General features: G+C 37.7%; 1 protein-coding gene across 1 annotated transcript; it reads left to right on the plus strand.

Moving 5' to 3' along the window:
- Positions 1-11,332: 11,332 nt before the first annotated feature.
- On the plus strand, positions 11,333-12,001 carry LOC129980777 (uncharacterized). Its single transcript, XM_056091160.1, has one exon. It carries the CDS (start codon positions 11,333-11,335, stop codon positions 11,999-12,001), a length of 669 nt encoding a protein of 222 aa, XP_055947135.1.
- The last annotated feature ends 1,736 nt before the right edge of the window (positions 12,002-13,737 follow it).

The following is a 13,737-nucleotide window of genomic DNA, read 5'->3' on the forward strand; positions in this document are numbered from 1 at the left end:
CAAGATCTTGACAATTTAGTGGACCAGCTTCCTAAGCCTTTTATTATTCTCGGAGATTTCAACGTACATAGTACTTTGTGGGGTTCGGATAGCACAAACTCTCGTGGGCGGCATATCGAACAGTTTATAACTAATAACTGTATCTGTCTGCTCAATAATGAAGAGAAGACATACTTCCACGAACCTACACGTAGCTTCCATAACCTTGATCTAGCCATATGTTCTCCTGAACTTCTGCCTCTGCTGATCTTTGCAGTGAGCGAAGACCTTCATAATAGTGACCATTTCCCTATTATTGTCTCCTATGCTAATAGCAGCGGTGCGGCTGTTTGTCCCCCGCGGTTCCTATTTCGTCGGGCGGATTGTGCTTCTATCATGCAATTAGCAGATATTACAGAACCTATGGTTAGTACCAGTGACATTACGCAAGCAGTACAAAATGTCGTTGAAAGTATAATAACTGCCGCAAATGCCACCATTCCGAAGACTTCCTCACGTCTAAGAAAATTTCGTAGACTGTCGTGAAATGACGTTTGTCGTGACAGCCATAAAAACCAAAAACGACTTTGGAATATTTTTAGAAGGCACCCGAAAACAAAAAAAACTTGTTGCTTTTAATCGTGCCAAGGCTCTATCCCGTCGCAGTCAAAGGGAATCATGGATTAAGTTTGTATCATCCACTACCAGTAAACATTTGTGGAAAAACGTTAAAGCTGCTAATGGGATATACAGTGAAACCTACATTCCTGTTTTAAATATAGGAAATGTGGCGCACTTAGCCCAATTAGATGTTGCCAATATTCTCGGCCAAGCATTCGCACAAGTGTCCGCAATGGATTCTTATAGCTCTTCATTTCTGGACATTAAGAATCGCTCAGAACGGTTGCCTCTGCGCTATAATAACCGATGTACTTTTCCATATAAATGTGAATTCCGGATGTTTGAACTGGAAACGGCCTTATCTAAAGCCCATAATACAGGCTTTGGGACAGATGGGATCACATATAATATGCTCCGCCATTTGAATGCAACTTCCCTTTCAAATCTGTCACTTTTATTTAACACAGCGATTCTCAACCTGTAGGGCACGCCCCCTTAGGGGGGCGTGAGCACACTAGAGGGGGGTCACGAGAATATCCAAGATAAAATATTATTTCAAAAAAAATTGATCAACTGATTAAAAGGAAAGCACACATAACATAAAAAACAAAATACATTTCGACATATTTAATAATTTATTAAAGTAAAACAACCTACTAAATCAAAATTTACTTAATAAAAACATGCTAAATTAAAAACAAATTTAATAATTATTAGCGACTTCCTTGGGCCTGTCTTTAAGAGCAAAATTTTTCGAAGGAAGGCTTAATATTAGAAATAGCCAATCTCAGTTCTGTTTCTATATTTAGCCGAGATCTGTATTTTGTCTTCAAAGAAGCCACAGCAGAAAATCCAGTTTCACAAAGGTAGGATGTTGAAAATGGTAATAGAATGCGAAATGCCGTTGTTTTTAGTGTAGAAAAATCATTCTCTTCTCCTGCCCAACATTCAAATAATGATTTATTACTAAATTGTCTTTTAGTTTCGCCACTTGTAGTGAAGTCTATGAATTTTTCTTCCTCATCAACTGAGAGCCCTTCAGAAGTCTTATGAAATGGATACTTAACTCACTCGTAACTTGCTATCAGTTTGTCGTCAGCAAGCAAATACTTTTTAAAATTCTTTGCCAGCATGGTTAAATGATTTTTAGTGGTTACAAAAGCAACTTTTACATGCTCTTCTTCAACCTTGTAAGTTTTAATACAATCATCCAGATTTGCAAACTTTGTTAGATTTTTTTGCTTTAAATTTCTGCTCCACAATTCCATTTTTTTACAAAAAGTATTAACTTTATCACTCGTATACAACATATGCGTATTTGCTTCTTGGAGTTGACGATTCAAGTTACTTAATTTCTCGAATATATCGACCAAGTACCTCACTTTCATCACAAATAAACTATCGCAAAAATTCTCAGCCTCCGGTCTGTTTTCTTCTTCTAGGAAAAGGGCGATTTCTTCTCTAAATTCATAAGCACGTTGCAAAAATTTCCCGCGTGATGACCATCTTGCCTCGCAATAAAATAGTAACGCTGAATGTACTGAACTTATGTCTTCATAAAGTGCAGAAAAGATTCTCTATTTCAGGGGTCTCCTTTTTATATAATTTACTACGGTTACAACCGTAGTTAATACAATATTCAGACCGGGACTCATTTCTTTCGAAGTCAAAGCTTCTCTGTGGATCATGCAATGTGTTCAGACGCACTGAGGCGATTTTTGTTTTACAAGTGCTTGTATACCTTGAAATCTTCCGAACATTGAACTAGGACCATCGGTGTATATTCCAACGCAATTTTTCCATTCTATGTTTGCCTCGTTCATAAAATCATTTAAAATAGCAAATAATGCGTGGGCCGTTGTTTTTTCTATTAATTTGCAGAAAAGTAGTTCTTCTACAACTGATATATTATCACAAAATCGAACATAGTCAATTCAATGAGCATCTTTATTATTATCTGTTGCTTCATCAAGTAATCAAATTGAATCATCATTGAAAACAATTTGTCACGCAACTTCGAGAAAAGCTGACACTATACATCTTCAGCTATATCACCAATTCGAGGAGCAACAGTATCATTTGAAACAGGTACGGACAGCAATTGTTTTGAAAAATTATCTCCAAACATAGTTTCTGCAAACTCTATTGCTGCTTGCAAAATAAGCTCTTCACTAATGGTGCGAGGGTTTTTACATCTGGCTATTTTATATGAAACTTTGTAAGATGCAATTAAAGCTCTTTTATTCGCAAAGTTTCTTTAAAAAGTAATTTTGCTTTTTATATGATTTTAATTTTGATTCGAAGAATTTTTTGGGTTTGTTGTACTCACTATGGAGCGTTTCCAAATGTCGTTCTTTAAGTTTATTAGGTTTCATACTGCCTGTAGCCAACATTTTTGAGCAAATGATGCACATGATTCTTTCTTCTTCATTTACTTCAGTAGTGATAATTCCAAAATTTAAGTATTCTTGAGAATATTTTCTTGATTTTATTTTTGGAACCACGCTCGTCTGTGTATTTGTTGGTGCTTGGCTGTCGTCTAATTCTCGCTTACTTCCGCTTAAAAATTTATCCACGAGTCTGCCTAAATCTACTACCGTGAGTATTTAATAATGCAATTAACATGAAAACATATAACATACACATTCACGATAGATTCGATAGCGATAGAAGAATCGACTCGAATGAGACTGGCTGGAAATGAAACTTGTGTTATCAAACATTTTCCTTATTCCTATGAGAAAACATCTGCGCATGCTCGAGACGGCATCGGTCGTGTGGATTCCCTTCCACAAACATAACTTTCTTTTTCTTTTTTGTTTAGTCGTGCTTCTGTTTTCTTTCTTTTATTACTCGCAAAAATGTATTCCCGGTTTCTAAATTTAGCTCACCACGTCTGGGTTAACTTTCATTAACGAATTTTTCTACTTTCATATTCTTTTAACTGTATCTCTCTGTCTGGCTTTCATTTCAAATATAATATTTAAATTTCCAAACTTTTATTCGCTTCATTTGTTCCCCATCTGCTTGGCAAAATGCCAAATGTGGTTTCTCGCCAACGTTGGCTCGTTTTTACTCTTCTTTTGGCAGTTAGTTAAAAATAATTGGAAAACAGAATAAAAAATACTCAATATACATTATTGTATACATATACATTATATACATTATTGTATACATTTTATTGTAAGTGGGGGGGGACGATGAAAAAATTGATTGAAAACTGGGCAGCGAATACTGAAAGGTTGAGAAACGCTGATTTAACAGAATATGGACTAAACAGAAGTATCCCTCACAATGGCGCGAAGCTATTGTGATCTCAATATTAAAACCTGGTTAGGAAGCATCAACCCTCTGAACTACCGACCAATTTCTCTGACAAACTGTCTCTGAAAAACCTTTGAGAGAATGGTTAATGCACGTCTCATACACAAATTGGAGAAACAAGGATGCATCATCCCATTGCAGAGTGGTTTCGGTAGAGGTAGACCTACTTTTGACAACCTCGTACTATTGGAAACCCAAATACGCAACGCATTCGCCAGGAGGAACCACCTAGTCTCCATATTCTTCGATATTGAGAAGACCTATGACCGTGCTTGGCGCTTTGGCATACTCTCAACACTTTTTAACTTTGGTATTAGGGGAAACCTTCCCATATTTTTACAGAACTTCTTATTAGATCGGACTTTTAGAGTTCGTGTTGGAAATGTTTATTCAACTCATTTTAATCAAGCTGAAGGAGTTCCACAGAGGAGTGTCCTCAGTGTCACACTTTTTATCGTCCACCTTCGGATATCGTTAAGTTTGCCTTCGTAGACTATATGATGCGTGTCCTTCTCAGATTCTGCGTCTCTTGCATTCAGTGAGAGAGCCAAATTGCTCTTGCATGATTCGGGTCTTTCAAATGTCCCCATCATGACAATTGATTCATTTTGCTGTCCGCCTTGGGATGTCCCATACTTTTCCTTTCTGAATCCATTTGCAGGATTCGATAAGTCTTCTACTTCTTCTATTGTTTACCAGCAGCTTTTTCTTTATCATCGCTGTCAGTATTCTTCTTTCACACCAATCTTTACAGATGGCTCCAGTTCAGATGGGCATGTCGGCTGTGGAATCATAATTCCAGCTGATACTCTGAGCTATCTCCTATACAATTATTCCTCTGAAATCACAGCTGAGTTGGTGGCGATTTCCTGTGCTCTTCGCGAAATCTTACCTCTTTCTGAGCGTAATTTTATAATTTATACTGACAGTCTGAGTGCTTTAGAGACACTCTCTCATTATCACTATCAGATACACCCAATTGCCATTCAAATTTTGTGTACATTACGACTCCTAGAAAAAATAGGGGTTTCAGAATACTTTTTTGTTGGATCTCGGGGCATGCAGGTATTTCCGGTAATGAAAGCGCAGACTTTGCAGCCAAATCTGCAACATTATTTCTATCGCAATCGCTTCCATATTGTGATGCTAAGCGGTCCCTTGTATGTCAAATCTTTTCTAAATGGCAGGTGGCATGGGATCTGCAGATCAATAATAAATTACATTTCATCAAACCCACAATTGGTCTATGGCCCATTCTTCGACAACGCGAGGCTGATGTCAAAATGACTGGCATCCGTATAGGACACACTCGTTATACTCACCGTCATCTCCTTTTTGGTGAGAGAGCGCCAACGTGTTCCAAATGTCATACTGAACTTAGCGTTCAACATATTTTGATCGAATGTCCTAAATTTAATGTTCATCGTCGTCACTTAACATGCAAGACTTGATAGGTGAAACTTACCATCCAAATATTTTTAAATTTTTTAAATCTATTAGTTTTTTTTATTTGTATCTGACATTTTTTATCATTCAACTCTGTTTATTACTGAGCTTTTAACAGCATTATTTCATTTTTCTCCTCTTTTGGATCAATTTTGTTGTCTTTACTCAATGTTAAATTTGAATTTAATGAATTATTTTTTACTTTTAAAAAAATGTCTAATTTTTATCAGAACTCTCTATTTTGAATTTTAGCATAAAGTAATATGGGATGAAACTAAAAACCATACACTTGGTACAGTATGGCCAAAAATTGGCTCTTGCGCCAATGAAACCCAACAACAACAGCCTACGCTTAATAACCGAGACCAGTATTAACAGATAAGCAATACTTCTTAAAAGAACCTCAGGAATCGATATACGACGTACATGTCCGTGAGAACATGTGACGAAATTCGGTAATTTTAATCAGTTATGGTAGCAGAAGATAGAATCGAATGCTTTTATACTAATAACACAATATCGCATGCAACTTAATGTGCTCGAGACCATATCGGTTGGAACCTAGATGAAAACCATGGCCAGGTCAAATGAGTCACGATTTCAGTTGGTAAGAGTTAATGGTTGGATTCGAATGTGGCGCAGCCCCCACGTAGTCATGGACTCAAGTTGTCAACAAGGCGCTGTGCAAGCTGGAAGTGGCTTCATATTGGTGTGGAGTGTTTTTACATTAAATGGAGTAGGTCCTCTGGCCCAAACGACTGATCATTGATTGGAAATGGATATATTCCTCTACTTGGAGACTACTTGCATAATTTCATGAACCTCATGGACCCAAGCAATGATAAAATTTTCATAGATGATAATACGCTATGTCATCAGGGCGACAACTGTTCGTAATTGGTTTAAAGAGCATTCTGGATTATTGCAGCGAAGGATTTTGCCCCCTAGATCGCTAGACATGTATCCCATCGAATATTTATGAGACATAATCCAGGTGTTAGTTCGTCCTCAAAATACGCACCGATGTATTAAGTTAATGTATTCATTTGAGTTATGAACATGTATAGAAGCAGAATGGCTTAATATTTCTGCAAGGGACCTCTAACGAATTGTTGCCACGCCGAGCTGCTGCACTTTACTGGGCAGAAGGAGGTCCGACACTTTATCCCTCGACACTTCAATGCAAAGCATTTTAGAATAATGCCTGTAGATCTGCAAGAAAGTTCAATAGAAAAGAACTAAAATAGAGTTCTGTAGAATTTTGAATACATGGCATGCATACATGAACGTTTATGTTCAAGATTGTATAAACGAGACATGTTTAAGTTAATGTATGCGAATACATTAACTTAAATCATTTACTACATGTATAATAGTCACTTTCTATATGGCCTATAGAAAGTGACGCTCGATTTATCACCAGCATTGCAGATTAGCATCAAATATTGAACGGCATTCTTCAAATGGTTGTTTGTTTGCATGCATATGGGAGAGACAGTTTGAAAAATCTATTATTTGGACAAATAAAATTTGATGAACAATCTAACTATTAAACTGGAGTTATATATTCAATTTTAATCCATTTGACCTAAGTGCAGCCAAAAGACATACGTGCATTTCCTTCATGAAACTACAAACACACAAACTTCTCTAGTGTGTATAAACAAAGAGAACAGAGTGTTCTTTGTTGCTAATAAATTTTTTCGTTTCTTACTGCCCCTCAGGGACTCACCTACTATAGGTGAGTACGGGTGTCCCGATCCCGAGGTACCCAGGGATCTTTACTCCCTTTATGTTTACTCTCCCCTCCGTCTTCTACTTTTGGCTGTCATTCTTCCTTCCCTCGAGGGTAGGCGAGGGATCTCACCATGAGAAGCTGTCGCCGCTCTGTTTGCTTCCTGCTTCTCATGGACAGCAAATACCCCCACGTGTTTGCCGTGCGTGGCGACTCATTAGACGGGCGGTGCACTGTATTCCCCTGTGTACCAATCGGCTGGTATCCTAGCCACTTGGTTAGTCTGCTAGGGATCAAGCGAAAGGGTCATTCTCTGGGGCTTGGCGTTAAGGGTGGTCAACGTTCCTGGAGGTGACTCTGAGCGTATAGGCCTTGGCTAGCATCAGGGTAAGTGCCGAGGCTGGGGATGTCCAGAGCCGGTGGCTGTCTTCCCTTGTTGGGCTCCGTGGTGGGCGGTGCCGTCAGGGCCCGAATTTTGTCATTTCTTTGCATGGGGTCTTTTCAAAATTTTTCTGGTGTCGGAAATTCTAATCTGGAAAGTAGTAACATAGATTGTCTTAGTAAATTATTAAAAGATTTTTAATTCTGTCCTTTGATAAATTGAGAAACATTTCTTCTCTTTCACCTTTTACAATCTACAAAGGTATTACAGGCATTGGTGGAGAACCAAAATCGATTAAAAAATTAAAATCGGGTGATTTCTTGATTGAAACTTCGTCTTCGACGCAGGCAAAGTCTTTTCTGATTGCTAAAACATTACTTGACATTCCAATATCTGTAACACCCCACAAAACTCTAAATTCTGTTCGAGGTGTTATCTCTGAGCCTGAATTGTTCAATACTTCAGAATCGGAAATATTAGAAGGTTTCTCTGATCAGGGCGTTATTTATGTCCGCCGTATTTTTGTGAAGAAGAGTTCAGAATTTCAACCAACTAATAGCATAATCTTAACTTTCAATAAAACTGAACTACCCAAATCAGTTAAAGCTGGTTACTTGTATTGTCGTGTACGGCCTTTTATCCCCAATCTGATTAGATGTTATAAATGTCAACGGTTTGGACATTCAAAAGCTGCCTGTCGCGCAAATTTTGTGTGCTCTAGATGTGCATCAGTTGGGCATTCTTCTACTGACTGTCATTCAGAGCCGAAATGTGCGAATTGTGCGCAGCCGCATGAATCAAATTCAAAGTTTTGTCCTACATGGCAACAAGAAAAACAAATTCAGAAGCTGAAATTATTAAAAAATATTTCGTATGCAGAAGCAAAAAAACTGTGTCTGCCACCATCTGTTCCATCATTTGCAACCATAGTGCAGCAAAGAAAATCCTTTGATACAGCTGAAAAATTTATACAAACAGATTTAAGTTTTACCAGCATGTTCTGTGCATCTAAAGTCTCCGTTTCAACTCTCACTGATGATAAAATTTGTAATGTCACACGACCTCCAAAAAAGAAAAGAGCCAAGCAAGATACCAGTATTGATTTTAATGAAAATATTACAAAATCCCAGAATACAGATTTTCTTTCTGAATATAGAGAGTCAAATGACACATTTGTCCAAGATAGAACCGAATTGTCATGTCCAACCAGCTCCTTGAGAGAAACCGATAATTTACATCCTGATGATACAGAAGTTTCAGAATCGGATGATTACATTAACTATGACCCTGAAGAAACCATAGACGAAGACATGATAAATGTTTATAGACAGCAGCCATCAACCAGTCGAACAATTAATCCACGCTTTTATCCAACTTTTAAAAAGAAATATGCTAAACATCGACGGAAGAAAAAAAGCTGACATTAATTTTAGCTTTTGGATTTTACCTGTTGCTAGCACCATTGGCATTTAACCAGAGATCTGTGTATTTGATTATTTTTATCGTGAATTTTAGAATAATAATACTCGTTCATCTTTCATTGTTACTTAATTTTAGAAACTAATCATATTTGAATCATTTTACCTTTTATAAATCACGTTATGTCTGCTATCATATGAGTTGTTAATCCACCATTTATGCTCTCTCTATGTATATATGTATACACACACACCATATGCTTGGTGCAGCATGACCAAAATTGGTTTTTGCACCATAAAACCTCAAACACTCACTCACTCACTCGTTTCTTACTGCCATGTTGTTCATACCATACATATAAGCAGTCTGACTCAGTCTGTTTTAATCAGAGATCACAAAAATAATTTTGACATGCTTGTTTAGTAATTAATGTCCATGCTTAATTTTTCGACTGACCGATATTCAAAAACATAATTTCATTTTATAGAATTTCGCATATACATAAAGAAGGAAGCGGTTAATTTGATAAGGCTTTCATTTTGGTGACTCAGTGCATTTGTCAGCATGAACATATCATTTGGTTGCATCGCTTTAAGAATATAATTGCATTTAAAAAGATTCAGTACATCATTCGCCAGTTTGAAGAACCATGTAGAAAAACTTGGTTATAGTGCAGAAAGATGTTTTATTAAAGGATATTAATACACTACTAAGAATTCAATTTTCAAACAGTTGAATTTGTACGAGGGGGTGAAATAAAAATTACTTCTTAGTATTCTGAATCACACAAATGGCAATAAATCATTTGCATATAATCTATAATATATAAAAATCGAAATGCAAAATGTGAACCGAATCCAAATGGTTAAAAGGACAAAACCTTTTTGATGATAGAATCAAGATGATGTAAGAAAGCTACATATATACTCCAATCATAGCTTCAAAAGTTGAATATAGTTATAAAATCCTACATTTCTTAGAAAATGGAATCGATTGAATGCAATTTGGAATTTTGAAATGCAATTCACACAAGTTGATCCGAGACATTTGAAAAGAATTCGAAGTTGTGAAGTAAATTAACTCTTAAGGCACATTGAATAAATTTATACGGAGATTTGTAGAAAAATTCGAGACTACCATTTTTTTCTAATGATATTCTGTTTTTATTCCATATTTTGGGTTACATAAATTTACAGAACTATAAAATATCAAAGCTTCGGCAAAGTGCTTCCAGATATGATTCATGATATCGTTCGCTTTTCGGAGAATGGCGTTTTTTCTTTATAAATTTAAGTAATTACAGATGCAATTATTTTAACCAGTTGCCTTTGTCTAAGTTCATATATGTACACAAGTACAAACGGTGTGATTTTTTGTTCTGCAACTGCAAGTGTCAAATCTTGGTTTCAATCGGTTGGGAAAAGGCGTCTCTAAAAGGCAAACTCGAGTTTCGAATACTATTAATGGCATTTCAGGGAATTAATTGTGAAAGAACTCTCCTAGAATCGCACGATAATTTCAATAAAAATGTTAAATTCCTGTCAAACGTTAATGTTTCGTAATTATTGTATGCGAATGCCATGCTCTGAGATGACACTTTTCTTAAAGAGTATGCGAGAAAGTTTTGAGAAGACCCCTCACTTTGGTTCCTTCCTTATTGTTGATTATAAACCATGTTAATTTTTATTTTTAGTTCTAGTAACTTTAAATTGAATACATTCGTTTAGCTAACTTTCCTTTATTTGAATTTATCATCATTGTTTGGGAGAAATGCTGGAGCGGTGAAATTAGGTCGCCAGCAATGTTTAAATGAAACTCCATTTACTGCCATCCGCGCAGATTAGTTTAAAAATTTCCGCAAAGTCACATGGCTTTATACCCTTGAGAGCTTTCCGACCGTTTTTGTTGTTGTACCAACACAAGCCGAACAGGATTGTCGAATGATTAGAATCTCATGAAAAAGATCTATGAATTCTTTTCTTAAAACTATTCATTCTGTCTATACCTAGCTTAGTAACCTTCCATTTCTGAAAAGAATCGAGTATTGTGTAATCTTTAAAAGCTAATCGATGTCTCGAATTCAAAACATTATCAGTTAGTGATACTTCAATCAGATTCCTCCGGGAGATTTGTTGGTTTAAGTGAATTCTCGAAAACAATCTCATCAAATTCTCAAACTGAAAGCATTGACTAAAATTCCCATTTCTGTAAGCGCCCATACATCTCTTAATTCTTCTAAAGGTGTTATTACATGTGGGGAGTTATTTTATACATCAATTGAAGAAATTACAAAGGACCTAAAACCTGAAGGAGTGATACATATACGCCGTATCTCAATTCGGCGGGATGGACAACTTCTCCCTACAAAGCATTTCGTTCTTACCTTCCAAATGCCTACGTTGCCAGAATTAGTTAAAATAGGATATATGAAACTGAAAGTGTGTCTTTTTATACCTAACCCTCTGATATGCTTTCAATGGCCACGTTTTGGGCACTCTAAGATCGCCTGCCGCGGGACACTTACTTGCGCCCGTTGTGCAGAGAAAGGACATGATAGCCAGCAGTGTACCTCACCTGAAAATTGCGTCAACTGTGATGGCGAACATAGTTCCTTTTCCAGATCATGTCCACGTTGGAGGTTGGAAAAAGAAATTATAACTTTGAAAACAAAAGAACAAATTTCTTATCCAGAAGCGAAAAGAAGAATCGAGGCACAGACACCTTCCCCTGGTGTCAGCTATGCATCAGCTGTTAAAAAATCCTATTGTAAAAACTGTTCATATAAAAATTGTGTGCAGATTGTTGCTGAAAAAGTTCCTCCCGCAAAAACATCCGAATCTGATACAGAACCCTCCACAAACAGTGCTCCTGAATCTCACGATCTGCCGAAACGTAAACCAAAACCAAAGCCTCCACGTGCTCTTAAATTAAAGCTTGCGAAACGCATCCTTTCACAAGAAATGATTTCGGAAAAATTAAAATCAAAATTGAAAAAGTCCAATATTCGGAATTCGGTTGCTCTGGGACTTGCAACTACGGGGATAGCCCAAAGAGGAGGATTTTTCGAGTTGCGAAATAACGCCAACTCAAACTAACGCCTTTTATAATTCCTATACTAAAAAACTCTCGTAATGGGTACATTTCTCTCGTGGAATTGGCGCGGCATTCGTTCAAAACTTCATGACATTAAGTCCATTTTCAACAAATTTCATCCAACTTGTTTTTGCGTCCAAGAAACCCTCCTGAAAACTAACACTTCTCTAAAATTATGGGGTTACAACTGTGTTCGGAAAGATGGAGACACTGGACACCATAGTTCGGGTGGTGTCTGTATTTTTACTTCCAACTTCTATTCGAGCACACCACTCAATTTACATACTTCTCTGCAGCCTGTGACTGTTCAAGTTCACACTAGAATGTTGCTCACATTCTGCTGTATTTATTTACCCCCTCATAAGGCCATTTGTCAGCAAGATCTTGACAACTTAGTGGACCAACTTCCGTCACCTTTTTTGTTACTATTTGAGACCATAATAGGGAAGTTATCACTATTGTAAAGATCTCAATGCAAAAGTCAGCAATGGCAAGAGCTCAGGAGAACATATGGCCAAATCAATACTATGGAAGCTGTGTGTGGGTTCATGGAAGTAGGTCTTCTCATCATTATTGAGAAGACAGAGACGGTTATTAGAAATAAATTGCTCGATCTGTCACCCACGAGAATTAGTACTTTCTGAACCCCACCAAGCACTATGCCCGTTGAAATCGCCTAGTATAATAAGTGGTGTAGGAAGCTAGTCCACTAAATTATCAAGATGTTGTTGATTAATGACATCATGAGACGGTAAATATATGCTACAAACTGTGACTAATGTTCGTGTGTGAACTTGCACTGCCACAGCCTGTAAAGGTGTATGTAAAGTAAGAGGCATGCTCGGATATAGATTTGAAGTGAAGAGATAGACACCACCAGAACTCCCCCCTCAGGGGCTCACCTTCTTTAGGTGATTACGGGTGTCCCAATCCCGAGGTACCCAGGGATCTTTACTCCCTTTATGTTTACTCTCCACTGCACCTTCTGCTGTCTCCTTTTTTTTTCCTTCCCTCGACGGCAAGCGAGGGAGCTCCCCATTAGAAGCTGTCGCCGCTCTGTTTGCTTCTTGCTTCTCATGGACAGCCAAAACCCCACGTGTTTTCCGTGCGTGGCGTCCCATTAGACGGGTGGTACATTCCGGTCTCCGATGTATCAATCGGCCGGTATCCCAGGCATTTAACTGGGCTGCTCAAGGGGATCAAGCGAAGGGGTCACTCCTTGGGCTTGGCGTTAAGGGTGGTCACTGTCCCCGGGGATGACTCCTAGCGTATAGATTTCGATCAGCACCATGGTAAGCGCCGAGGCTGGGGTGAGCCAGAGCCGGTGGCTGCCATCCCTTGTTGTGGTGGGCGGTGCCGTCGAGCCCGAACCTTAATCCATATCATATGGGCTCTTCTTCTAACGTCGTTGTAGCATCATCTAATTCTCGTTTTATGATCATTAGTACTCAAAATACATTTCATAGAGTTTCTCCTTTCCTTGTAAACAAATTAATACAATCAACAATTGGTGAAGTACAAAACATTAAAAAACTACGTTCTGGTGACCTTTTGTTGCAGACTTCCGAGAAACAAGCTCTTCTTATTAGTAAACTCACCAAATTAGGAGATTTTCCTGTCCAAACAGCCTTACATAAAACTTTAAACTTTTCACGTGGTGTCATTTCCGAGCCGGATCTCATCGACTTATCTGATGGAGATCTTGTAACAGAATTTTCAGACCAGCAAGTATGCGCCG

The sequence above is a fragment of the Argiope bruennichi genome, chromosome 8, assembly GCF_947563725.1.
Source record: "Argiope bruennichi chromosome 8, qqArgBrue1.1, whole genome shotgun sequence".
In the NCBI taxonomy this organism is placed as follows: Eukaryota; Metazoa; Arthropoda; class Arachnida; order Araneae; family Araneidae; genus Argiope; species Argiope bruennichi.